The sequence below is a fragment of the Microcaecilia unicolor genome, chromosome 14 (assembly GCF_901765095.1).
Source record: "Microcaecilia unicolor chromosome 14, aMicUni1.1, whole genome shotgun sequence".
Lineage (NCBI taxonomy): Eukaryota > Metazoa > Chordata > Amphibia > Gymnophiona > Siphonopidae > Microcaecilia > Microcaecilia unicolor.
In genome coordinates, this window is record NC_044044.1 from 41,675,866 (window position 1) to 41,703,642 (window position 27,777).

General features: G+C 42.8%; 1 protein-coding gene across 1 annotated transcript; it reads right to left on the reverse strand.

Moving 5' to 3' along the window:
• Nucleotides 1-6: 6 nt before the first annotated feature.
• Nucleotides 7-15,776, reverse strand: LOC115457835 (gamma-secretase subunit APH-1A-like). Its single transcript, XM_030187482.1, has 7 exons — nt 15,620-15,776; nt 6,031-6,201; nt 5,578-5,651; nt 4,787-4,909; nt 2,873-3,000; nt 1,539-1,665; nt 7-876 (listed from the first exon to the last, which is right to left on the reverse strand). Exons 1-7 carry the CDS (start codon nt 15,730-15,732, stop codon nt 812-814), a joined length of 801 nt encoding a protein of 266 aa, XP_030043342.1. The 5' UTR covers nt 15,733-15,776; the 3' UTR covers nt 7-811.
• Between the last annotated feature and the right edge of the window lie 12,001 nt (nt 15,777-27,777).

Consider the following 27,777-nt stretch of genomic DNA (forward strand, 5'->3'; position numbering starts at 1 on the left):
GTGGAATCAAAATTATGTTGCTTTTTTTAATTGAAGTGATCTTTTATTGTATTTTGAGTGCATCTTGGGTCGTCTGCTGTAAATTTTGACCTGGTTCTCCTTGCGCTTCTCACTGAACAGCACTTCTCCCCCCACTCTGAGACTTGTATCCATTAATCTGGTCACTGGCACAGCATGGGAGCTTCGAAGCCAGGAGCAAGTCAGATAGTGCAGCAGAGAATGAGGCTGCACTGCTGGAGCACATGATTGTATATAAATACTGTAAACCAGTCACCCCCCCCCCCCCCGACCCAACACATACACTTTGATCATTATTTCATGAGAATCAGTGACCAAGGCAATACAAAATGTGTTCAGACATGCAGACATAATTCACAGCCTGGCTTTCCTTAGCATGTAAGCGCCGAGGTAATGTGTATCATGAACTTTTGTTCTTCTGCCGGCTCAATACCAGCCGTCCTGCCCACAGCGGAAAGGTGCTCTGGCACTATGAAGTTACACATCAGGTTTCCTGTCAACTTCCAGTGTTTTTCGGTCGCCTTACCATCTGAAAATAAAGTAGGTTCATAGATCACACCTTGAGTAACAAAATCCACAGTTCCTTTGAATCCTTGGCACATGCCACCAGAGTTGCTCAGTGCAGGCAGTGGGATGCTCCAATCTGAAATTTATACATATATAAAAAGAAAGCCAAACAAAAAAAAAAGTTCTCCCTGCTGTGGAGGTAGGAAAACCTGAGGGAAGGGCCCACGCTCACTGGCTCCCATGGTCCAGTCTCTGTTTAGAGGCATCTGTGTAGGTGGGGTCCGAGTCACTCCTCTGTGGGCACCTGCAGGGTGGAATACACCATCACCTGGTCGCTATCCTGTCGCTTGCCTGGGAGAAACAAAGACAGGTTACCCTGGGTCAAATCCCCAGCAGACACTTTATATAAACACTTTTCATCCAAACAGGGTCCCTGTGCCTGAGACATGCATGCAGCCGCTTCTGGGATACAAAGCCTGGCAGCACACGCCCAATGCCTGAACGGGGGGGGGGGGGGGGGGGGGGGGGGACAGGAGAGGAAGAACAATTTATCCATAAATCTCAGATATAACAGAGATAAGTGACTCAGTCTGAGATTATGTGCAGAGAGGGTCAGCGAGAGAACCAGGGATTTTTAAAAAATTACAGATCATAGTTCATCTTTATCAGATCTACCACCAGTCATTGGGTATCTGGGCAGTTTACAATAACGTGAATATAATAAACAAAAAGAATGAAAGGGGACAAGAAAAGGGATGGTACAACGGGAGGCCTAGATTGCAATTTGGTATAAAATCAATAAGCAAAATATCATAAGCTATAGAAGAAGGAAAGAACAATAAAAGATTACAACAGACAATCCAGGTGATCTTAAGGTAGAGACCGTACCCCTCAACCCGAAGCACTGGAAGATAAAGTGAGCTAACTATGGTCTGACAAGAAGAGAGGCAACCTCCCAATCCAGCAAGGCTTTGTCTGCATTTGGACATTAAACTAAAGCAGTCCAGACTTACAACACGCGAGGCACTTCTGAATGTTACGGAGAGAGCCACCAGCTGTCACAAAGGCCCAGACACCCATAGAAAGAGTGATGCCATAGATGGGAACTAGGCTGCCTTCATACCAGGGGTTCAGAAACGTCTGAAAGAGAAGAAATGGCAACACTGCAGTTAAGACATGGTCTGATCACTCTCCCTGCAAACCTCCAGGGCTAAACCCACCTCTCCTCTTCCCCCATTCTCTGTGGATAATACTCTCATCAGCTCGTAACCTTGGCGTCATCTTTGACTCCTCTCTCTTTCTCTGCACATATCCAAAAGATTGCTAAAACCTGTTGTTTCTTTCTCTATAACATCACCAAAATTTGTCCCTTTCGAGCACACTTCCAAAACCCTTATCCATGCTCATCACCTCTTGCTTCTCACAGGTCTTCTACTAAGCCATCTCTCTCCCTTTCAAAATTCTGCTGCATGACTTATATTCCACCAGTGTCGCTATGCTCAGATTAGCCCTTTCCTCAAGTCACTTCATTGGCTCCCTATCCGTTTCTGCATACAGTTCAAACTCCTCTTACTGACTTACAAGTGGCCTAGTAGTTAGGGTGGTGGACTTTGGTCCTGGGGAACTGAGGAACTGAGTTCGATTCCCGGCACAGGCAGCTCCTTGTGACTCTGGGCAAGTCACTTAACCCTCCATTGCCTACTGCATTGAGCCTGCCATGAGTGGGAAAGCGCGGGGTACAAATGTAACAATAAATAAATAAATAAAATTCACTCTGCAGCTCCTCAGTACCTCTCCACCCCCTACATTCCTCTCTGGGAACTCTGTTCATCAGGTAAATCTTTCTTATCTGAACCCTTCTCCTCCAGACTCCGTTGCTTTTATCTTGCTGCACCTTACGCCTGGAATAAACTTCCTGAATAGGTACATCAAGCTCCAGCTCTGGCCATCTTCAAATCTAGGCTAAAAGCCCACCTTTTTGAGGCTGCTTATAACTCCTATTCACTTGTTCAGTACCCATGTCTGTTTTATCATTCCCACCTTAAGTAATTCCCTTATTTGTCCTGTTTGTCTGTCTTAGATTGTAAGCTCTGTCGAGCTGCCTCTTACATGGTCAGTGTACATCTAGTAGCGCTATAGAAATAAGTAGTAGGAATTTCATATGTGATTCTGTGAGGGAGATACTTATTCTTGAACAGGATGACAGTCCTATTCCTAATAATCAGCTACATATTTCAGAAGTGTCAATGCCTTTCTAACAAAAACAAACAAAAAAACTATTCTTCAAATATAAAAGTAGAAATAAATTTGAAATCTGCATTTAAACTTCCTTTTGTTTGTCACTCACCAGTCCCGATGTGACCAGGTGGCTGCCAACAATTAGCCCAAGGGGCCAAAGTCGACGTTTTTCACAGGCATCGAAGAAAATCACACCCCAGAATGTGTGCAGGAAAACTATTGCCATGGTTAGGAACGCTGGAGAGAACAGAAAAAAAAAGACACATGTAAAAGAGAGCAGCAGGACACGCTCCATTGCTTAACACCCTGGCAGGCCACAGCAAACAAATTCTACCCAGGAGCAAGGTGGAAGGGACTGTCAGGTGATGACATGCCCAGTGACACTACTTGAAGACCACGCCATTGTCTGTCATGACACAAAAGCAGCATGAAACGGAAACACATGCAATACAAGTCTGATATGAACTACATAATTCACAATCAGGATTCCGATCCCACCATAGTACTGAAACTGTCCTAGTCACCCTCCTGGCCAAATTCAAACAGGAGATAGCCACAGGTAAAAGCACACTCCTCCAGTTCGGCATGTCGAGTGCATTCGACATGGTAAACCAAAACATACTAGTAAGACTACTTGGCCACTTTGGGATTGAAGGAAATGTACTTAACTGGATCAAAGGCTTTCTAACCACCAGAACATTATCAAGCAATATCAAACTCAAACATATCATCACCGTGGAAAGCTGTTTGTGGAGTACCACAAGGATCACCACTATCACCAATACTCTTCAACATTACGATGATTCCACTGGCAACTGTCCTTATCCAATCGAGGCTTTAACCCGTTCATTTACGCAGATGATGTTACAATCTACATCCCCTTCAGACATGATTTGACAGAAATAACCATTAAAATCAACGATGGCCTAAACATCATGGACTCGTGGGCAAACTCATTCCAACTGAAACTGAACACTGAAAACACACACTGCCTCATCCTCTCCTCTCAACACAACAAGTACAAACCCACAACCATAAATACCCCAGGACACACCCTCCCTACCTCAGACAGCTTGAAAATACTCGGCGTCACACTCGACCACAAGCTTACTCTCGAGAGCCAAGTAAACTCTGTAATAAAGAAAATGTTCTATTCAATGTGGAAGCTCAAACGACTAAAACCTTTCTTCCCAAGAGAAACCCTTCAAAACCTAATACAATCAATGGTCCTAAATCATGCAGATTATTGCAACGGAATCTACGTGGGATGCAAAGAACTCACAAAAAAAACACCGGACCACCCAAAATACAGCAGCCAGATTGATATTCAGCAAAACACGATTCAAAAGTGAAAAACCCCTTCAAGAAAAGTTGCATTGGCTCCCAATCAAAGAATGGATCATCTTCAAAATCTGCAGCTTAGTCCATAAAATTATATACGGCGTAGTCCCAGGATACATGATAGACCTTATAGATCTACCAATAAGAAACAGAGTCGGATCGTCAAGATCATACCTAAACCTACACTACCCAAATTGCAAAGGACTGAAATACAAAACAACTCGCGCATCCGGCTTCTCCTACATAAGCGCACAACTATGGAATGGCCTCCCAAAATCGGTGAAAACAATCCATGACCACCTGAACTTTAGGAAATCACTAAGAACCAACCTCTTCAAAAAGGCCTACCCCAACGACCCCACGTAAATCTCTTCACCCAGGAACATAGCATGACTAATGATCGTACTGTATCTCACGCAATCTTCATCCCTCCCTATCCTCCACATATACCTCATTCGATCACTATACAACCTGTATTTGTTATCAACCGACTGGGCAAACGCCTTTGACGGTACTATGTAAGCCACATTGAGCCTGCAAATAAGTGGGAAAATGTAGGGTACAGATGCAACAAATAAAAATAAATGTCAGAAGAATAAATTCCAAACAGAGCTGACCTGGTCAATCAAAAAGGTTGGTTAATCACTATATGACACAGGAGGCGGGTGAACTCTATGCTCACCTGACGTGATAAAGTAATGCGGCGAATCTCCATGAATCCCCACAATCCCGGGGCCTATCGAGTCAGCCAAGATATTAATGACAGAGAAGACACCGCTGATAATCCCAAAAGAGAGGCCAGAGACTGGAATATAAACACAGGTATCAGCAGAGCAGAAGGATCAATATAAATATAATCGAGGGTGAGCAGCATGGCATGATAGCTGTATGGGAGGGGGGGAGGAGAGGGTGAGGCTGGTCTTCTGGGTAGTTCAGTCATTCAGAGATTGCGCTGGAGTAAACAGGAGGCCAAGGAAAGGAATCAGGGCGATGTGCTTCTAATACAACACCATAGGAAGATGGTGGGGGTCCCCCCCTTTCCCTTATCAACTCCTGTCTCTCACACATTCCCAAAAGGGTGGGTCCAACTCTAGAAGACATCAGCAGGTACAATGTGAGGTGCCATCTGAAGTGCTGGGGAGGAACTGGCAACATGTATTGTTCCAGTAGCTGTCGATCAAGGAGACTGGGAGGGGAAAGAAGGCATCAGGTAGTTTTGGCAAGGGGTTTGAATTCAGCACTGCCCACAGTAAGGGTGAAAGTGAAGGAGCAATCAGGAAAAGACAGAGAGGGGACATTTCAGGATAGGAAAGAGGCACGCCTTTCCGTTTAATACATATCAAGAACACAGACTCGTTCAGCGTTAAGATCCATCGTTTCCATGGGATTTGACAGCCTTTCAGATCAGAGAAAGCAGAGGGTGCTGTCACTGAAATGCAGTGGACACTGGACATCAAACTGCAGCCTACTCACCATAAGCCATCTGCTGAATAGAGATGGGAAATCTTCCATCCTCACTAATCATTGCCAACCCTTCTTTAGCTTTTCTGAATATCAAAAACAACAGAAAGGCAGACGTTAAGTTACCTGACAACTATTCTCTGCTCTTCAGTCAAATTATCTGCCGTCTGCTTTGTTAGAATTCTGAAGCATTTTTCAATTAAATCTGAGCTTCCAGAAAAGAAAATGCAACCATGTCATCGGTACTTTTTCCTCTTTTCTATTAATTAGCAGCTAATTACAGCACAAAGAGATTAAAAGACTTGGCCAAGGTGACACAAGAGATCACACATTTAGGATCAGAACTCATATCCCTGTAATTTTAATATGCAGACACTGCAAAAACGGGAAGAAAAGGATGCTCCTGCTGGTAGCTGTTGGCAAACCATTACTCTACTGACCAGGCTCTGGGGATTGATGACTTACTTAAGAAGTTTATAGTAAGCAAATCGAAAAGCTTCCTGCAGCAGGACTGATACGGCAGCCCCAAAGATCAGCAATCCATACTGAAGTGCGGCGTCATCACGGTTACTGAGATGGACAGAAATGAACCAGACCAGGGAGGACAGCAGCACAGACACAAGCCAGAAAAAGGATCTGTGGGAGGAGAGAAAGAGGATTGTGCTATCAGCTGCAAGTGCTTTTTAGCTACACAATACATATATCATTTCTGCTCAGAGGACTTTTCCAAGGAACTCCCCCACAACAGAAGGCAGATCACCCATTGAAATGCAGTTCTGAATGATGGCAGGAAGCTGTTGTGTGGGTGGGTTGAGTTCAGGGCTGACACAGCATTTGCATTCACTCAAGCCATTAACTACTTGGCTAACTGCCTATGGTTAAAAACCTTTTTCACCTGTAATCACAGATTATAGTAAAGACATTTCCAGACCTATTTTCCACCACTTTGTGTGAAAGGGCCTCATGCACATTTCCATTAATGATACCTATGTAGATTATACCAATGGTTTGCAACAATGTTTAACACATTTTCACAGGCCCTCATGATCAAAAGCAAACTCCGGCGCTAGAGGCTGTTAACACCATACTAGCGCCGGAGTTTGAAGCCGACCCATGATCAGAGCCCTCGAGCGCCTGAAACAACGCACTCGAGGGCTCTTAGCGCAAGTAGCATGCAAATACATGCTAAACAGGACTCTTAGCGCAATTAGCTTGCAAATGCATGCTAATCAGCGCTTAACGCATTCATTCCCAATGATCAGCGTCCAGCACGCCAAAGACTGGGTCGCTGGTCACGGCAAAATCAACGCCAGCTCCGAGCTGGCGTTAGACTTTGCGGATCATTGGGGAGGAATGGTGAGCCCTGTCCAGCATGCAGTTGCATGCTGGCAGGCCCCTGTTCCCCCCCAAAGCAAACGCAAACAGGGGCTGGAGGTCCAGTGGGTCTCCAGCCCCCCCCCCCCCAAACCCCCAGAAAATGTTGTTGCCATCGCCGGCCAAATGCTCTCTCACCCTCCCACCCAGGGACGGTGGGGGGGGGGGGGGGGTGCTGGAGGTCCAGTGGACCTCCAGCCCACCCCAACTCCTCCCCCCCAAGCGTTCTTTCAATCCCTGGTGGTCCGTGGTGTGTGACAACCCCCCTCCCGGCCCCCCTACCTTTTGTTGGAGGAGGGACGCAGCCTGCCTCCCTCCTCTTCCAGTCAACGCCGCTGCAAAATGGCGGCGCCCAGCCCTGCCCATTGCAATCTTACCTGCCCGCTGCCAGCGCTGACTCTCCCCCGCTGTCGGTTTGCACTTTAAAAATGGCCGCCGAGACTTCCAGAGATGGCCTCGCAAGACTTCTGCTGAAGTCTTGCAGGCCGCCCTTGTCTCGGCGGCCATTTTTAAGCGCGATCCGGCAGCGGGGGAGAGTCAGCGCTGGCAGCGAGCAGGTAAGACTGCCTGCCCCGAAGAATTCGAAGGACAAGGCAGGGTGACTCAGAGTCAGGTCAGTGAGGGACCGGATCCGGAGGGAGGGAGGATGGAGGGCAGGGGAAAGGAGCGTCACTGGACATGGGTGGATGGAGGGCAGGGGAAAGGAGGGTCACTGGACATGGGTGCATGCAGGGCAGGGGGAGAGGAGGGTCGCTGGGTATGGGTGCATGCAGGGCAGGGGGAGAGAAGGGTCGCTGGACATGGGTGGATGGAGGGCAGGGGGAGAGAAGGGTCGCTGGACATGGGTGGATGGAGGGCAGGGGGAGAGAAGGGGAGAGAGAATAAATGCTGGATGGATGGAGGGGAGGAAAGAGTGAGGAAGGAGATGAGATGAGGGAAAAGGAAGAGAGGAGAAAAACTGCACATGGATGAAGAAAATAGGCAGAAGCTGAGGACCAGAAATGAAGAAGAAAGGAGGAAAGGAAAGAAATAAATGGAAAGGAAGCCCTGGAAACGGAGTTAAGAGGACAGAAAGCAGCAGAATCGGATACTGGGCCAGCATGATCAGAAAAACAGTCACCAGACAACAAAGGTAGAAAAAAATCATTTTATTTTCATTATAGTGTTTGGAATATGTTCACTTTGAGAATCAGGTGCTCAACATTAAAAGTTTATATTTATATACTTATTTATGGCATTTTATCGCACATTAAACATGAATTAGATTGGAACCTGGGATCATTTAATTTTTTTTCCCTGGAGTAATGCATTACCCCCCCCCCCCCCCCAGGCTCTCTCCCCGGCTACAGCCAGCTCTGCAATTTGGGGGGGGGGGGGCGCAGAGGGGGACGGGGGAGAGAGCCTGTTCTTGAATATTTACCAGCACACCACTGGTCTGTCTGTGCCCTGAAAATGGCAGATACAAATCAAGGTCAGGTATACACATAAAGTAGCACATATGAGTTTATCTTGTTGGGCAGACTGGATGGACCGTACAGGTCTTTCTCTGCCATCATCATCTACTATGTTACATTGCCTTGTCTTCTCCTTCAAGCAGTGGATAATCCACTTATAGTTGCAAAAATGCAAGGGTACTTTAAATATGCTAGAAAAATTTCCAAAAGAAAAAAGGCTTTCTCTTTGAAAATTAGCAAGAGAAAGACCACATTCTGTAAACTATGGGGCCCATGCAGAAAGCTTTGCAGTAGAGCAGACCCTGTACTGCAAAATTACTGCAGAAAAAACACCCCAGCATGCTCTCATTTATGCAAATTATTGCCAGGTTAAAATTGCAGCAGCAATCTGCAGCTCACTGTTTAATGTCACCTTTCCTCTCAGTGACTAGCTCAGGCCCTGACAGGAATGATGGCACTGAAGAAAAAAACAAAACAAAACAAAACTGCAGGTCCTCCCAACCCTGCTTTCTGCAGGGTCCCTAACGACCTCGCTCCCTCCCTCTCCCCAACCCATAAGCCCCCTATCCTCCAACAGTAAAAAATGAATTCTCAAAGTAGTCTAGTGAGCCTCCTACCCATTCGATCCAATGCCCTGTCACCATCCCCAAAAATTACACAAAAGTCCCTGATGGTCTAGTGCCCCCCAGAGCCCATGGCACCCCTCAACCCTTCCTTGAGCCCCCCAGACCCATATCTCAAAAGAGGAAGGAGCGATGCCCACTCACTCCTGCCTCCAGCGCTGCAGTCTTCAAAATGGCGGCACCTTGTGGGGTCAATTTGCCATATAAGGGAGATGCACCATGTGATGACCACTCGCTCCTGCCTCTTTTGATGTACAGGTCCGGGGAGCTTCAGGAAGGATTGGGGGGTACTTGGGTTTTGTCGAGAGGGAAAGCCTCCATTAGACTACCAGGATATTTCTGTTGAGATTGGGGTCGGGGGAAACCACTAGACCACCAGAAAGGTATTTTATTTTTTTTACTGTTGGGTAACATCGATGTGGGGTTGTGTCAGGTCAGGGAGAGGGAGGAGGGGCATTAGACAGGCCCTGCAGAAAGCTAGTTCAAGGTGTCATCAGTGTTTGAAGAAAAAAAAAAAAACAATGTCAACCTTCCTGTCAGTGCCTGAGCCAATCAATGCTCAAGATGACATTTATCAATGAGCTGTGGATTAATTTGCATGCTCATTGATTATAGCATGACCTGGGGATTTTTGGGGGTTTTTTTGCAGTAGAATGTTGGCTCTATGAGAAGTTTTCTGCATGGGCCCCTGACCTTGTACCCAAGACAATGGAGGATTAAGTGTCTTGCCGAAGCTCACAAAGAACCAAAGTGAGATTTAAACATTGACTTCACTGGTTCTGAGACTGCTGCTCTATCAGACTACTTTCCACCAAACTGTAAGAACAGCAATTGGGGAAGATACTCAGATGCATGACAAAACAAAGAGTTTTTCAATTTTAGGTCACTCTTCATCTGGAGCCAGGGAACGTCCTGCCAAATTAGCTTAACATGCCGCTGAATCTGGCCCCTTCCAACTGTGTGCTGATAATAAAACATTCATAATAGTAGGAAAACAAAAAATGTACATAAAATTTTACCTGTATATACACTAACAACAAAAAGATAACATCTTACCTTGGGGAACTTATTACTTACCTAATCCCTTAATAAGGTTCAAAGTGGAATAACAGCAACAACAACAATCTAATCTAATCATCAATAAAATTAAGAGCAACATTTAAGAAATAAATATGATTTCACAAACTTTCAGAAATTAAAACAACACATAGAAAAGCAGATCTCATGAGGCTGTAGAAACTAACAATAAAATAATTATATTAAAACACACAAAATACTAAATTAATAGCTGGATAATAAGAGTTAAGGCACAAAACACCAACATCAGGATCAACCGTTATAACACGACATGACATAATATACAAACAATCCCCGAACAGATAATAATATATTAGACATGTAATACTGGAATACTAATAAACACAAAATACAAAGGGCTCCTTTTATGAAGGATTAGTGTGCAATGAATACAAAGAAATCCATTCAATTCCCATGGGCTTCTTTGCATTTGTAAAAGGAGGACTAAATCAATAGCTGGATATTACAAATAAGGCACACAACTACTAACATCAGGATCATAACAAACAATCCCCAAACAGATAATAACAATCCCTAAACAGATAATAATAACAAACATATTACACCTATAATACTGGAATATTAACACACACACACAACGTACTAAATCAATAACAGCAAAATAATAACAGTAAGGCCAAAAACAGCAGGATCATAATACACAAACAATTCCCGTACAGATAACATATTACACCTGTAATATTAGAATATTAATATACACAAAATACTAAATCAGTAGCAGCAGGATAATGTTATGCCATGTTATAAAAGACTTAAGTAAACAAGCAATTCACATCTACTTGTTTCACTCTACACAGTATTTTATAAAACTCATATCTCCCATCAGCCATCTTTTCTCCAACATGAAGAGCCCTAGACGCTTTAGCCTTTCCTCATAGTGAAGTTATCCCATCCCCTTTATCATTTTCGTCGCCCTTCTCTGTACCTTTTTTAATTCCACTATATCTTTTTTGAGATGTGGTGACCAGAACTGCACACAGTATTTGAGGTGTGGTCACTCCATGGAGCTATACAAAGGCATTATAACATTGTCAATTTTGTTTTCCATTCCTTCCCTAATAATTCCTAACATTCTATTTGCTTTCATGGTTGCAGCTGTACATTCAGCAGTAGGTTTCAACGTATCATCAACAATGACACCTAGATCCTTTTCCAGGGCGGTGACTCCTAATGTGGAACCTTGCATCACGTAACTATAGTTTGAGTTCCTCTTTCCCACATGCATCACTTTGCACTTGCTCACATTAAACGTCATCTGCCATTTAGACACCCAGTCTCATAAGGTCCTCTTGTAATTTTTCACAATCCTCGTGGTTTAACAACTTTGAATAACTTTGTGTCATCAGCAAATTTAATTACCTCATTAATTATTCCCATCTTTAGATCATTTATAAATATGTTAAAAAGCAGTGGCCCCAGTACACACCCCTGGGTAACCCCACTATCTACCCTTCTCTATTGAGATTGGGAGTTTTCCATTCTGGGGAGGAGGGGGGACTATGTGATCTTTATTTCAGGGGGTGGTGGGGGAGCAGGGCTCATAGAGAAAATTTTAGGTGATTCAAGGGTTGTATACTTTGGGATGGAGGAGGGGTTGGGGAGAAGTCAGGGGAGTTATCTTGTTGTTGTATAGAATTATACTTGAAAATGTTAGAAATGTTTTTGTGCTGTTACCCTTGCCTTTGTTACTTTGCTCATTAATAAAATTGTTTAAACATAAACTAACATCATATCTTACCCCCGTGTTTACTAAGCTGTGCAGAAATGCATTAGCACGCAGCTTAATAAACAGGGAGGACAGATAAATTTAAAGAACTTTACGAAAAGAGTAATAACGTTGTCAAACATAATTCCGAAGGAAAATTATTCCACAAATGAAATCCAACAAAAAGGAATGGGAAAATACATTTCATAGATTTCATTTGGTAAAAAACTGAAGCAGTTGGTTGAAGCTTCTAGAGGTCACAGGATGCTAGGAATTATTTGGAAAGGGATGGTGAATAAGACCAAAAATACTATAATGCCTTTGTATCACTCCATGGTGCATCTGCACCTTGAGTATTGCATTCAGTTCTGGTCACCGTATCTCAAAAAAGATATAGCAAAATTAGAAAAGGTTCAAAGAACAGTGTACTAAAATGATAAACGGGATGGAACTCCTCTCGTATGAGGAAAGGCTGAAGAGGTTAGGGCTCTCCAGCTTGGAAAAGAGACAGATGAGGGGAGATATGATTGAGGTCTACAAAATCCTGAGTGGTGTAGCAAGAGTAGAAGTAAATCGATTTTTTTTACTTGTTCAAGGAAGTTACATGGAAATACTTTTAAAACAAAGAGGAGGAAATATTTTTTCACTAAATGAATTGTTAAGCTCTGGAACTTTTTGCTGGAGGAGGTGGTAACAGAAGTTAGCGTATCTGAGTTTAATTCATGGAGGAAAAGTCCATAGTCTGCTATTGAGACAGACATGAGAAGCAACTGCTTGCCCTGGGATTGTAGCATGGAGTGTTGCTACAATTTGGGTTTCTGCCAGGTAATTGTGACCTGGTTTGGCCACTGTTTGGAAAACAGGATACTGGGCTAGATGGACTACTGGTCTAACCAAATCCACCAAGCAATTGCCTTCCAAAATTTCAAATATTATGCATAGCTCCTTAAAATGATCTGGGCTTACTTGCAACCTCCGCCCTTTCTGCCTCGCCTCACCCCATGCTTGGAATAAACTCTCTGAGCCCATACGCCAGGCCCCCTCCCTGCCCATCTTCAAAGCCTTGCTCAAAGCCCACCTCTTCAATGTCGCCTTCGGCACCTAACCACTACACCTCTATTCAGGAAATCGTGACTGCCCCAACTTGACATTTCGTCCTTTAGATTGTAAGCTCCTTTGAGCAGGGACTGTCCTTCTTTGTTAAACTGTACAGTGCTGCATAACCCTAGTAGCGCTCTAGAAATGTTAAGTAGTAGTAGTAATAGTAGTACTCCTTCACCAAAAGGAGCCACATGGTTGCCACAGGATTTGCAAAAATAAAAATCAGTCTTACAGCTGAATATTCGTCAAATTTTATGAGTCAGCTTAGAAGTTATACCTAAATATTAGGAGTTGCAATAATCAAGCAAAGCAAAAATTGAAAATTGCACAATAATTCTAAAATGGCCCCTCAAAAAATATGAACACAATAGACGCAACTGCTTCATCTTAAAATAAGCTCTCCTAACTAGACTATTAATCTGAGGCTCCACAGTCAAAGAGAAATCCAACAGCATCCCCAAAACTTTTGACACCTTTTCAGTAGTAAGCCGAATTCCATCACTAGTTTGACTAGTTCGACAAATTAAGAGTGATCCATAAAATTCTAGTCTTGTCAGCATTTAGTTTAAGATATGCAGCCTATCCTCCTAATACAATTACTAATAACAGAAGAGATAAGACCTACATCACAACTGATAGGAACCAGCACAAAGATATCATCAGCATACAACAACATAAAAGTTGTACAATGAGTTTATCTTGTTGGGCAGACTGGATGGACCGTTCAGGTCTTTATCTGCCATCATTTACTATGTTACTCTTTGGGGTTCTACATGGAATGTTGCTACTAACTGGGATTCCAGAATCTTGTAACTCTTTAGGATTCCAGAATCTTCAAAACTTTTAGTACTGGAACAGTGCTGGGCAGACTTCTACGGTCTACGCCCTGATCACGACTGAATAGATATGGATAGGCTTGAGTGTAAACTTTAAGGGACTTCAACATTAGTTTCAGAACTGGAGAATTGAATCAAGGAAGTGCTATGGACGTAATCTACTTAGATTTCAGCAAAGCTTTTGACACGGTTCCTCACAGGAGGCTCTTGAATAAACTGGACAGGCTGAAGATAGAACCTGAAGTGGTGAGCTGGATTAAGAACTCGTTGACGGACAGAAACCAGAGGGTGGTGGTGAATGGAATTCTCTCGGAGAAGGTGAGTAGTGGAGTGCCTCAGGGATCGGTGCTGGGACAGATTCTGTTCAATATATTTGTGAGTGACATTGCCGAAGGGTTAGAAGGTAAAGTTTGCCTTTTTGCGGACGATACTAAGATTTGTAACGGAGTGGACACCGGGGAGGGAGTGGAAAACATGAAAAAGGATCTGCGGAAACTAGAAGAATGGTCTAAGGTTTGGCAATTAAAATTCAATGCAAAGAAATGCAAAGTGATGCACTTAGGGAGTAGAAATCCACGGGAGAAGTATGTGTTAGGAGGGGAAAGTCTGAAAGTTACGGATTGGGAGAGGGATCGTGGGGTGATAGTAACTGAGGATCTGAAGGCGACGAAACAGTGTGACAAGGCGGTGGCCGTAGCCAGAAGGTTGCTAGGCTGTATAGAGAGAGGTGTGACCAGCAGAAGAAAAGAGGTGTTGATGCCTCTGTATAAGTCATTGGTGAGGCCCCACCTGGAGTATTGTGTTCAGTTCTGGAGGCCGTACCTTGCTAAGGATGTAAAAAAAATGGAAGCGGTACAAAGAAAAGCTACGAGGATGGTATGGGATTTGCATTACAAGATGTATGAGGAGAGACTTGCTGACCTGAACATGTATACCCTGGAGGAAAGGAAAAACAGGGGTGATATGATACAGACGTTCAAATATTTGAAAGGTATTAATCCGCAAATAAACCGTTTCCGGAGATGGGAGGGCGGTACAACGAGAGGACATGATATGAGATTGAAGGGGGGCACACTCAAGAAAAATGTCAGGAAGTATTTTTTCACGGAGAGAGTGGTAGATACTTGGAATGCCCTCCCGTGGGAGGTGGTGGAGATGAAAACAGTAATGGAATTCAAATGTGCATGGAATAAACACAAAGGAATCCTGTGTAGAAGAAATGGATCTACGGAATCTTAGTGGAGATTGGGTGGCGACGCCAGTAATTGGAGAATAAAACCAATGCTGGGCAGACTTCTACAGTCTGCCCACTGATCGTGACTGAATAGATAGGGAGGGGCTAGAGTGTAAATTTTAAGAGGCTTCATCGTTAGCTTCAGAACTTTTAGGTAAGAACAGTGCTAGGCAGACTTCTACGGTCTGTGCCCTGAGAATGGCAAGGACAAATCAAACTCTGGTATAAACTATCACATACCATGTAAAATGAGTTTATCTTGTTGGGCAGACTAGATGGACCGTTCAGGTCTTTTTATCTGCCGTCATTTACTACGTTACTATGAGCAAGCCTGGATTCCAAAAGATTAAAGCACAAAACACTTACATCAGGATCATAATACACAAACAATAGATAATAATAATAAACATATTACACTTGTAATACTGGAATATTAGCACACACACAAAATACTAAATCAATAACAGCAGGATAATAAGAGTATGGCGCAAAACATTAACAGAAGGATAATAAAAAAATCCCCCTACAAATAATAATAAACATATTACACCTGTAAATACAGGAAAATGAATGCACTATAGAAGAATAACACAGGGGACCCCGCCCCTCGCGCGCGCGCGCTCACTCACCCTGCCACCAGAATGATGACCCGCAACGGATCTCGGGCAACGGTGAACAGAAAGAGCGCGAGCGCGGGCCCGAAGGCGACGAACGTGCAGCCAAAGAAGACGGCGGCGCCCATGACCGCCCGGGCCCCGCCCCGTCACCCTACATCGACGTCGCCGACGCAGCCACAGCCCGCGCGCCCACAGGTGGCCCGTGCAGCCAATCCGAGGGATGCTTCTTTCTCCCCCCTCCCATTCCCACCCCGGCCTAGATCAGCGGGACGCCGTAGCACGCTCTTACCGGTGCTTGCCGGGAGTTGGAGTAGTCCCGCAGACGCAGCCAATCGGAGTGACGCTTCCGCGCTTTGCGTGCTGGGAGGAATTGTAGTTTTTACAACAAGTGTATCAGAGTCTCTTAGGGCTACTGCAAGTTTACAAACACAAATTACTGTTTAAAAAACACAGCAGCTGATTCTTTTTTTGACCCGAACAAGGAGAATGTAAGGTCCCCGAGGTAGCTCAAGAAATGTTGTCAGCGTTCACTGCATCGAATGAATTTTACTTGCTGTTTGTGTTCCTGTTAAGGCTTGTGAATATATTTTTTTTAAGCATAAGCATCCCTTATATACAGATAACTGTTTTGTACATCTACAAATTCTACTTATTAACACGGGAGGGGGTGTCATTTTACAAACGTCCTCCAAGTGCACAGCATGTTTTTATAAATGGAAAAGGTTCTTATAAAACTGCATACGTCAAAAGCAGGTGCATGGATGCTGGTGCTAGCTGAGTTGGGATGTATGAGAGAGAGAGAGGGCAGACAGTGGATGGAGGGAACAGCAGAGAGGGCAGACAGTGGATGGGAGAGAGAGAGAGAGAGCTAAGACAGATGCTGGATGGAAGGAAGACAGCGAAAAGAAGATAAAGAAAGCAGAGACAACAAACTGTAAGTAAAATATATATTTTTATTTTTTTGCTTTAGGATAAAGTAGTACTGTAGCTGTGTTAATAAATGTTTATAAGTAGAACATGTAAATAAGGTAATCTTTTTATTGGACTAATTTTAATACATTTTGACTTAACTTTCAGAGAACAAAACCCCCTTCCTCAGGTCAGGATAGGATACTGTACTATACTGTATTGACCTGAGGAAGGAGATTTTGGCCTCTGGAAGCTAAATGTATTAGTCCAATAAAATGGTATTATTTTATTTTCTATATTTGTTTTATTTCTATTTGTTAATTTGTAAAGTGGTGATTGGTATTTGTTAGTTTTTTCAAATTTAAATCTGCTGTCTTTATATTTTGCACAGTACTAGGGGACATTTTCTGTTTCTGTGGTGTTGCATTGTATGCAGAGTCTGGCATCGGGGGTTCAGTTTAATTTTTGTCTAAATAGAGAGTTTATGATTACTTATTCTATAGTGGATTAGGGTGTATCTGTGTTTGTGAAAAAGACATGACTTTCAGTTGGCATTGACTGTGCAGGATCGATGATCTGTACTAATCTGTCTGTTTTCGTTTTACAATAGGTGAATTGATGTTCTAGTGCTCACTGTAGTGTTTAAGATGCTTTCCTTTTCCTTGTGTGACTCGTAGAAATTACTGCTTATGGTATAGTAGAATTGCTCTATAGGTCCTGAGTGTTTTGTATTTTCAGTATGCCTAGTACTGGATTTTGGAGGGGGGTGTTAAAAAATGACCAGCCCCGGGTGTCAACTACCCTAGGTACACCACTGATGTGGATATTTCATAAAATACTTGAATACAGACAAAAAGTACACCAAACATTTGTATATGTCTCAGAGCAGGTGTAACTTTATGTGAGAGGCTTTCCTGTGTTGCCTGCTTAAAATAGCGTATAGATTTTAGAAGTGCCCATTCCATGCAATTTGAAATTGATGCGCACCACGTTACAGAATACTCTTAGCGAGTTGTGCATGTAAATTGTAATTAATGCCAATTAGTGCTGATAATTGCTTGTTAACATCCAGTTGACAGCATAGGAGCCAACTTTTCAAAATTATTGGGGATGCTAAGCCCAATGAAAATGACCCCTCCCTGGACACATACAAGGAATTTTCTCAATATTGGGGGTGCTCAAGCACCCACAGCACCCACAGAGTCGGCGCCAATGGTTGACAGCACTGATTAGCTAGTTAACTAATTGAGTTATGTGCATTGTTATGGAATACGCTTCGATTTCCGTGATTAATTTAAGGCACGATATATAGAATTTGGGGGTATTACGAATGAGCATGGAGCATTTAAAAAGGCAGGGGGGGAGGGGATGAGTGGGAGGGGAGGGGGGAATAATAGTAATAAGGGGTTCAATCACGGAATAATGTAAGGTGTTACTATTGGAAGTACGGTTTGAGTTTAATGTAACATGCTGACTATTGTTTCTTTCAGTGTACATGGCAAAAGTGAAGGTAGTAAGGGGGGAGGGGATAAGAGAGGGTACTGTTATAAAACAAAAACTGATGATAGCAACTTAAGATTAATGTACATAAGAACGATAGCTTTACAATTTGTTGTGTATGTACTCTAATGGATGTGTTACCAGGTGGAATCATCAATAAAAATGTTGACACATAGAATTTGGGGGTAAGCAAATTGTATACCAACAGGCTGTGTTCAAAAAAAACATGCACTACCATGGGAGTGTGAACTAGTGCAGTTCCACATATGTGCACATGGATTTGCACTAGCAACAGCCACACTTATTGCACAAGAAATCAGATTAGAGCCTGGAGCTGCATCCCTCCGTCTGGGCATACAACAATTTTTGCAACACTGTCATTATGCACAGAGAGGTCCTTTTACTAATCTGCAATAAAAGGGGGCCTGCGCTAGCGTGCTTTTTGACATGTGCTGAGGCCCCCTTTTACCGCAGCAGGTAACAGGGCTGTCCTTTTTGCGGAAAAAGAAATGGCCGTGCGGTAAGTGAATCACCGCACTGAAATGGGCTCCTGCGCTGACCCAGCATGTGTTGAGGTGGGAACTACCGAGGTAGTTCCGGATTGGTGGATGGCAAACTTGTTGCTGCACGCCAACCTTTTAATAAAAAGGCCACAGAGTGACGATTGATAATCATTCCAAGGTTTTAGGTATTGTTTTAGACTCTAAACTTTCATATGAAAAACAAATTAATGCACTTTTTATCAAAAATGTTTCTTTCAGCTTAGACAGTTAAGAGCAATTAGTAATTTTCAAATTATTGTTCAGGCAGTGTTGCTCCCACAATTAGACTATTGCAATTCTCCTTATACTATTGTTTTAGTTGGACTGCAGAGACGTTTACAGGTTCTGCAGAATATGGCTACAAGATTGATCTTTGGTTTGAATAGATTTGATAGAATTATCCCTGTCTTGCATGATTTACATTGGTTGACTGTTCAAAAACGTATACAGTTTAAAATTATTACTTTGAGCCATAAATCTTTATATGGATTAAATTCTGAGGGAGTTGGGGAATTATTGAAGTTTCCATCCTATGAACGTAAACTCTGCTTCTCTAGGACTTTTTGTCTAGGTTTGCCAACATTTAAAGATGTGTGTTATAAGACTATCCATGATAGTTTATTTTCAGTCCAGGGAGCTAGACTTGAATTTATTGCCTAAAGATTTAAAACTAACGGCTTCACTTTTTCTGTTTTGGAAACTTTAAAAAAAAAAAAAAAAAAAAATATATATATATATATATATATATATAGTCTTAATAAACTAGGGATGTTTGGTTTAAGGACCTAGAAAGAAATATATTACAAAGGTCTGTTTATCTTTTTTTATTTTTTATGTTATAATTTCTTCTTCAAGAGAAGAGTTTTTATTACTACATTGTACACTGCATGCCGTTAGACAAGCACATGTCTAACAGGATGCAGATAAGTTATAAGTGATAAGTTTGCTACAAAGATATAAAGGCTAGCAGCATGATGGAATAATGCATAAAATCAAAATAAGAAAAAAAGAGATATAAAGAAAATAGTTGTGCTGCTACAATGGTAGGAGGGAGGGCATGTGTTAATGATTAAAACGGTAGCAGCAAATCAGCTGCGACTTAAATATGAGACTGTGCCTGTAAACTCCACCGTAGTAATCCTCCCATAGCACTCTACTTTTGTGTATTTCTAGGATAAGCAGCATAAAATGTTTTGTACTTTTTTGGGATCTTGCCAGGTACCTGTGACCTGGATTGGCCACTGTTGGAAACAGGATGCTGGGCTTGATGGACCTTTGGTCTGTCCCAGTATGGCAATACTTATGTACTTATGACTTTTCTTCCAGGAATTTGTCCAAACCTTTTTAAAACCAGATATGCTAACTGCTGTTACTACATCCTCCGGCAAAGAGTTCCAGAGCTTAACTATTCATTGAGTGAAAAAATATGTCCTCCTATTTGTTTTAAAAGTATTTCCATATAACTTCCTCGAGTGTCCCCTAGTCTTTGTACTTCTGGAATGAGTACAAAATCGATTGACTTCAACTCGTTCTACACCACTCATCATTTTGTAGACCTCACTCATATCTCCCCTTGTCCGTCTCTTTTCCAAGCTGAAGAGCCCTAACCTCTTTAGCCTGTCCTCATTCTCAAGGCCAGGGTTGGCACGTTTGTGCATATTTTACACTTTCCCTACATAGCTTATAACCTTTAGATTGTAAGCTACCTACATTGACTACATAAGTTGTAAGTTACCTACACTGACTACATAGTTTGTAACCTTTAGATTGTAAGCTCTCTTGAGCAGGGACTGTCCTTCCCCATGCTAAAATTGTACAGCGCTGCGTAACCCTGGCAGCGCTATAGAAATACTAAGTAGTAGTAGTGAAAGTGCATAGAATGAAGCAGGGCATTTGAGTGCTGAAGAGCTGGTGTGCATATGCTTTCCCATACCATATAGATGTCTCAGTCCTTCATTTTATGTAGAGAAACACCTGTTATTATTATTATTATTAGCATTTGTATAGCGCTACCAGACGCACGCAGCGCTGAACACCTGATACAAAGAGACAGTCCCTTCTCAAAAGAGCTTACAATCTAAATAATACAGACAGACAAGACATTTACGGGTGAGGGAAGTAATGTTGAAAAGAAACAGGGCAAATAATAAGCATGAGTTGTTTTAATTGGCCACTCCAGAAGTTCCTTCTTACAGCATGAGAGCAGGCAAACTTGACAGTCCATAAGACGTGTAGCTTTACAAGAATTAGAAGCCTGTTGTAAATAGTTCCGGCTCTGGGTTAAAGCCAGCCTTCAGAAAGTATCAAAGGCCCGTAACTTCCTCGTAAAGTCAGACTGAAAGTCCTGAGGCTCCACCAGTTCTCTCTTCCCTCCTAGGCTCTGACAGCAAGATGTCTTCACTCCTGGTCTTGATTCTCTTCCTCCAGGTTGTGACAGGTAAAATGAACCCGACCTAGTTTCCTGCCTTCTGTTTTTGGTTTACTTTTTCCTCTTTTGTGAAATATGATATATGGGGGGAGAGGTTAAGGGAGGGAAAGGGGGCTATTCTTTTTGTAAGGTGCTTGCTTGCATATTTTAGCATCTTTGGTTATGGGATTGAAGGGGGGACTAGATCAAAAGTGAGGCTCAGAAGGAGTAAGGTGGAAATGAGTTTGCATTAGGAACTTGAAAGTTTCTTTATTTTATTTTAAATATTTGTAACCTACTCTGTCTACCACTCTAGGCAACTTCCACAATGTGGGATATAAATGTTACAAATAAATAAATACAACATTTATGATTCAACATTTTTTATTGATGACAAATCAAACAGCAATTTAAATATACAGAGATTCAAATATAAAAATGTACATATTGTAAGTCTGTGTCTGTCTGCCTGTGTGTTTCCATATATATCTGTGCCAGGGTGCTCATACGTCTGTATGTGTTTGTCTCTGTGTGGATGGAGGGAGATCCAGTGATTTTGGCAATCTGTACTGATCTCTGTGAGATTTTATATGCTCCTGTAAACCCTAAAGCGTGGGACTTCCATGTGTGTACATTGCAGAATGATTATATGTGTGCACAGTACTCACTGTAGCCTGCTGTATCTTGCCTGTGCTTGAGACTGGAGAAATCCCAACTGAGGCTAGGTTTGATCTGAACAGTACTTAGATCCCAACATCCCCAAAGGAATTCAATACAGTGTGGTGCATAGACAGCGCCCCCAAACTGAGAGGGGTTTCTAGGTGAAATTTGGCATCTGTGCAATAATGAGATCAGACTCTGCTGTAATGGGGGAGCCTGGGACTTCTTACAGGAACTCTCACGACTGAAAATATCAGGAAGGGGAGGGATAAGGACACAGATATGATATATGAAAGCAGAACGAAGAAATCAACAATAAGGACTTTGATTGTTTCATCAGAATGGAAGCTGAGTGCACAGTAAATCCAGTTACTACTACTACTTATCATTTCTATAGCGCAATTAGTCGTACGCTGTCCTTGGACAGGTTGAGTCTTGCAGGTGTAGCACTGGTAAGATACAGCCACAGTTACGATCTGTCACATGTGACAGATTCTCTATGACAAGACTACATATCAGCTCTCAGGCTCAGCCAGGGATTTCCCTGCCCTGCCTCTAGCATTAGAATTTATTATCCTTCTCCAGAGGATAATTTTTTCCAGAAGTGGAGCCCAGTACTGGAAATTCATCCATAAAAATAAACAGAAAAACAGGCAAAGTGGATCAGATCTAAAGTCTTCCTAAGCCAGTGTCCGGTATTCAACAGTGGCGAGAAGTTGATCAAAGCAAATTCAAAGAACTCATTAGGAAGAGTCTGGCTGGACTCCCAGAAGAGTACATACTGGAACACTGCTGTTATGTTGCTAGTGATAGGCAGAGGTGGCTCTTATAGTGCAGCAGATCCTGGGGAACTAGGTTCGATTCCCACTGCAGCTCCTTGTCACTCAACTGTCCATTGCCCCAGGTACAAATAAGTACCTGTATATACTGTGTAAACCGCTTTGAATGTAGTTGCAAAAACCACAGAAAGGCGGTATATCAAGTCCCATTTCCCTTTTCCCCTTCTCGGGATAGGAATGTGCAGCAGTTAGTGCCAAGGCCTCGGCTTCTGCCCATTCTTATCTCTAATGGCCACCATCAGTCTTCTCTCCCCCACCAGTCCTCATAGCCTGTTAAAAACTCTTCTGTGTTGGGCTAGGGTATTCTACTCCAGCCCATGTGACATGTCTGAATCCCATTAGATTCAGAGAACTCTGACACAACGGCAGAGGAGTAAATCCCTGGGACACACAGAGTTTTTTAAAGATCTATGAGTGGAGTGCAACAGGTAGACGTGAATCGCTTGTTTACTCTTTCCAAAAAATACTAGGACTAGGGGGGAAGCGATGAAGCTACAAAGCAATAAATTTCAAACAAATCGGGGAAAATATTTCTTCACTCTATATTTAATTCAAATCTGGAATTCACTGCCAGAGAATGTAGTAAAAGCAGTTACCTTAGCGGGGTTTAAAAAAAAATTTGGATGGCTTCCTAAAAGAAAAGACCATAAGCCATTATTAAAATGGACTTGGGAAAAATCCGCTGCTTCTTTCTAGGATAAGCAATTAAGCAATTATCAATGGCGTACCAAGGGGAGGGGGGCGGTGGGTGCGGTCCACCCCAGGTGCACACCGCTGGGGGGTGCCGCGGGCCTGTCCGCTACGTTCGTTCTGTGCTCCCTCTGCCCCGGAACAAGTTACTTCCTGTTCTGGGGCAGAGGGAGCATGGAAATGAACGAAGCGGACAGGCACGCGGCACTGCCCCCCCCCCAGCGGCGTGCACCCGGGGGGGGGTTCTTTCACCGGGGGGGGGGGCACTGCACCCGGAGGGCGGGGCGCATCGGCGATCCGCCCCGGGTGTCAGCCCCCCTAGGAACGCCACTGGCAATTATTTCTAGGATAAGCAGCATAAAACGTATTGTACTGTTTTGGGATCTTGCCAGGTAACTTGTAACCTCAATTGGCCACTGTTGGAAACAAGATGCTGGGCTTGATAGACCTTTGGCCTGTCCCAGTATGGCAATACTTATGTACTTACTAGTAAAAATGGCCCATTTCTGTGAAAGATGAAACAGGCGCTAGCAAGGTTTTGGTATCAAGCGAGCCTCCTGTCCCCCGGGCCCCCCTGCAGCCACCCATCATCAGCAACCCAGCTGTCCCCCAACCCCCCTCCATGCACCTGTCCGCTCCGTGATGCGGGTTCCGTATGAAAAATGGCCCCTGAGGGGCAGGGGGCGATCGCGTTTCGAGCCTCCTGTCCCCCGGGCCCCCCTGCAGCCACCGATTGTCAGCGACCCAGCTGTCCCCCAACCCCCCTCCAGGCACCTGTCCACTCCGTGATGCGGGTTCCGTATGAAAAATGGCCACCGAGGGGCAGGGGGAGATCGCGTTTCGTGGAGTGTCAGTGCTCCGCCCTCGTCGTCATCACGTTGTGACGCGAGGGCGGGGCACACAGTCATGGCCAAAAAGAATATCTCGACGCTTCACACTTCCGGTTGAGGCTTCATTTAGAACGTTGGGGTTGTGAATTATGTGCAGATGGGGCGTGGCTGAGGGCGGATCTATGAGTGACAGTGAGTGGTGCATGAGCGAGAGTGAGTGTTGCTGACAGCCTAGCCTACCAGTGCAGGGCTTCAGTGTTTCCCTCCCACAGAGTGAGCTTCAGAATGTTGCAGGTGAGAATTATTTATATAGATAGATGACATCTTCACGCCATTCCAGTGTTCCACATAACACCCTCTCTGGAATCAAATGTGTGTAATAATAATATGCAGAACTGTCACTGAGTTATATGGTGGCATTTTCTCTCTGGACCACATCTTTTCACCTCTTGAAGAAACTTCTGTGCTTTCTTTCTTTGAGCTGAGGACCAAAGAAGCCTAGTTCAAATCCCATTGCAGCTCCTTGTTATAATGGGCAAGTTGCTTAACCCTCCATTGCCTCAGATACAAATTTAGGGGGTCTTATATTAAAGTTCAACTCATGTTATCTGCAGCAGGGCCCAGAGGAATAAAATGGCATTAACTTTTAGTAAAAGACCCTCTTAGATTGTGAGCCCTTCAGGCACAGGAAAATACATTTCTCCTATGATAGTCAATACTTGGTTAGGAGAGTTGGATATTCCCAGGCTGAATTCACATGGTCAATAAAAAAGTACTTATGTTCTTTATAGGGGCTGTTACAACACACTATGACAACTATCAAGAGAATACTGCAGCATATGATGGTAAGAATGGGTCTGTTTCAACCTTAGATAGATAATATGTAGACAGATAATGGGTGAATGGATGAAGGTGGAAATATGGACAGATGATAGTGGACAATTAGTATATAGAAAATGGTAGATACATGGCAGATGATCGATAGATGGTTGATATACAGTGATGGATAGATGGAAAGATGATTGATGGATGGATGATGGATAGGTATAATTGATGGGTGATTGATGAATGGAGAATGATAGCATTTACAGAGAAAAATGGATAGCTGTAGCTAGCTAATTAATGGATGGAGGTTTATGAGATGGGCAGATGTCAGAAGGATGAAAAGACATTAATAGATGAATTGATAGCCGATGACTTAGAGGACAGATGATTAATGGCTGGATGAGGATGGATAAGTAATTGTTGGATGGAGGACAGTTGGTTATACAGATGATGGATGGATAGATGAAGGTGAACATAATGACAGATTTACAGATAACAGACATGATGAATAGTGGATGAATGGATAGATGATAGTGTTTAGATGGACAGATGATGGTAACTGATGAATTGAGGATGATGAGGTGGACAAATGATTAATGGATGGATAATTAATAGACCTCCATGAATTAATGAATAAACGGATGATGGTTAGATGGATGGATAATGGTGGATAATTGATAGAGGGTGAATGGTGAAATGGACAAATGACTGTTAAATGGTTGATGAATAGACATCAGTGGATGAATGGATGGGTGATGGTGGTTAGATGATAGATGAGGGTGGATAGATAGGGGTGGACAATGGTGAGATGGATAGACGACTGATTAATGGTTTAATGAATAGAAATCAGTGGGAAAATGGATGATGGTGGTTAGATAAATGAGGGTGGATAATTGATGGTGAATGGTGAGATGGACAGTTGACTAATGGATGAAGAATACTCATCAGTGGATAAACGGGTGAATGATGGTAGTTAGATGGATGGATAGATAACTGGTGGATAGAAGATGGTGAGATGGATATTTGATTGATTGATTGATGGATAGATAATGAATAGACATTAGTTGCTGAATGGATGATGGTGGTTAGATGGAGATGAGGGTGGTAATTGATAGATGGTGAATGGTAAGATGGATAGATGGCTGATAAATGACTGGTGAATACACATCAGTAGATAAATCTGGATGGATGATGGTGGTTGGATAGAAGATGGTGAGATGGATATTTGATTGATGGATAGATAATGAATAGACATTAGTTGCTGAATGGATGATGGTGGATAGATGGAGATGAGGGTGGTAATTGATAGATGGTGAATGGTAAGATGGATAGATGGCTGTGACTGGTGAATACACATCAGTGGATAAATCTGGATGGATGATGGTGGTTAGATAGATAGATAATGGATGAGAATGGATAGAAAATGGTGAGATTTGATTGATGAATAGATAATAAATAGACATTAGTGGCTGAATGGATGACAGTGGATAGATGAATAGATGAGGGTGGGTAATTGATAGATAGTGAATGTTGAGATGGCAGATGGCTGATAAATGGATGATGAATAGACATCAGTGAATGAGTGGATAAATCATGGTAGTTAGATGGATAGAGATGAGGGTGGATAGATAATTGATGAATATATGATGGTGAGATGGACAGATGACTGATAGATGGTTAGACATCACTGGATGAATGGTGATAGTTAAGGACAGATAGATGATTGATGGATCGTTGAGGATGGATAGATAACTGTTGGATGGATGGACAGATGATCATTGAATGTACTAGTGCATAGATATGTCTTGATTTGTTCATGAATAATTATTTTGAGTGCGATATATATTGAATGCAGTATTAATAAAGATGATTAATAATAGTGATACCATGAAATCCTATAGAGGTGAATGGTTTGAATAAAAGTGCAACTTATAATGGAGATGAGAATGGGCTAAAGAATGTCTGTGATTGATGAATAGGTAATTTTCAAAGAAGTGGAAAGAAGCTTCCTTTATGTCCTTCTACGGAATTGTACGAGGCTGATATTCAAAGGATTTATGCTCCTAATTTCAGAGTAAGGTTCATAAATTTGCCTCAAAAAATTTACAAAGGCCGAGTTTCTAACTTTATGCTCAACATTTCTCTAATCTCCTAAATTTAGGGGTGTAAAAAAGCTGAGCTCCTAAATTTAGGCTCTTAAATTGGATTCCTAAATCTATCCCCTATTTTCAGTCAAACAGATACCTAAACTTTCTGCTGAAAATTCTCCTATATTTAGGAGCTTAAAAGTCCCATGTCACATAGGATGTAAGATCAGAAGTGAGACATCTAGGTTAGAACCGGAGGGAAAAGGAGTAGGGCTGTAGAAGATCTTCCAATGAAAAACGCTCATATAAGAACGTATGTTCAAACGTTTATTGGAGCAACAGCTAAAAACCAAACAGCTAGGATCCAACTTGGGACCTTGTTTCAGTGTAGTTGCCTGCCTCAGGGATCTAGGTAATAACACAATAAATTTAAAATGAATATAAATGCAAACTGAAAAATGATTTTTGAGAGGGAGATTTTAGTACACCCTCCAGCCCCGCCCACTCTGCCTTGGCTCCACTCACTCTACCTTGCCTCTGTCTCCTCTACTTCATGCCATCCTTTTCTTGTGATATAGGCATAGGAAAAAAAAAAGATTTTAAATGCTCCGAGGTTGCAATCTAATTCATGTTTAATGTGGGATATAAATGATGTAAATAAATAGCTAGCTAGAAACTCTGCTCATGCCTCTTTTAAAAATTTTGCCAAAAATGGACGTGTGGCAAAATCAAAATTGCTGCGCGTCCATTTTGGGTCTGAGACCTTACCGCCAGCCATAGGCCTAGCAGTAAAAAATTTGGGCGGTAATGACCTACGCGCGTCGGACACGTGCCGTAAACTAAAAAATATTTTTCAGACGTGTGTAGCGGACGCGTCCCAA

Excerpts from the sequence above, each read along its gene's own strand:
- LOC115457835 (XM_030187482.1), bottom strand. The coding sequence starts at position 15,732 with ATGGGCGCCGCCGTCTTCTTTGGCTGCACGTTCGTCGCCTTCGGGCCC. Across the intron at positions 6,202-15,619 it reads GTCATCATTCTGGTGGCAGG|ATCCTTTTTCTGGCTTGTGT; the intron begins GTGAGTGAGCGC and ends CTCCTCCCACAG. Across the intron at positions 877-1,538 it reads TCAGAAGTGCCTCGCGTGTT|GCAAGCGACAGGATAGCGAC; the intron begins GTAAGTCTGGAC and ends TGTTTCTCCCAG.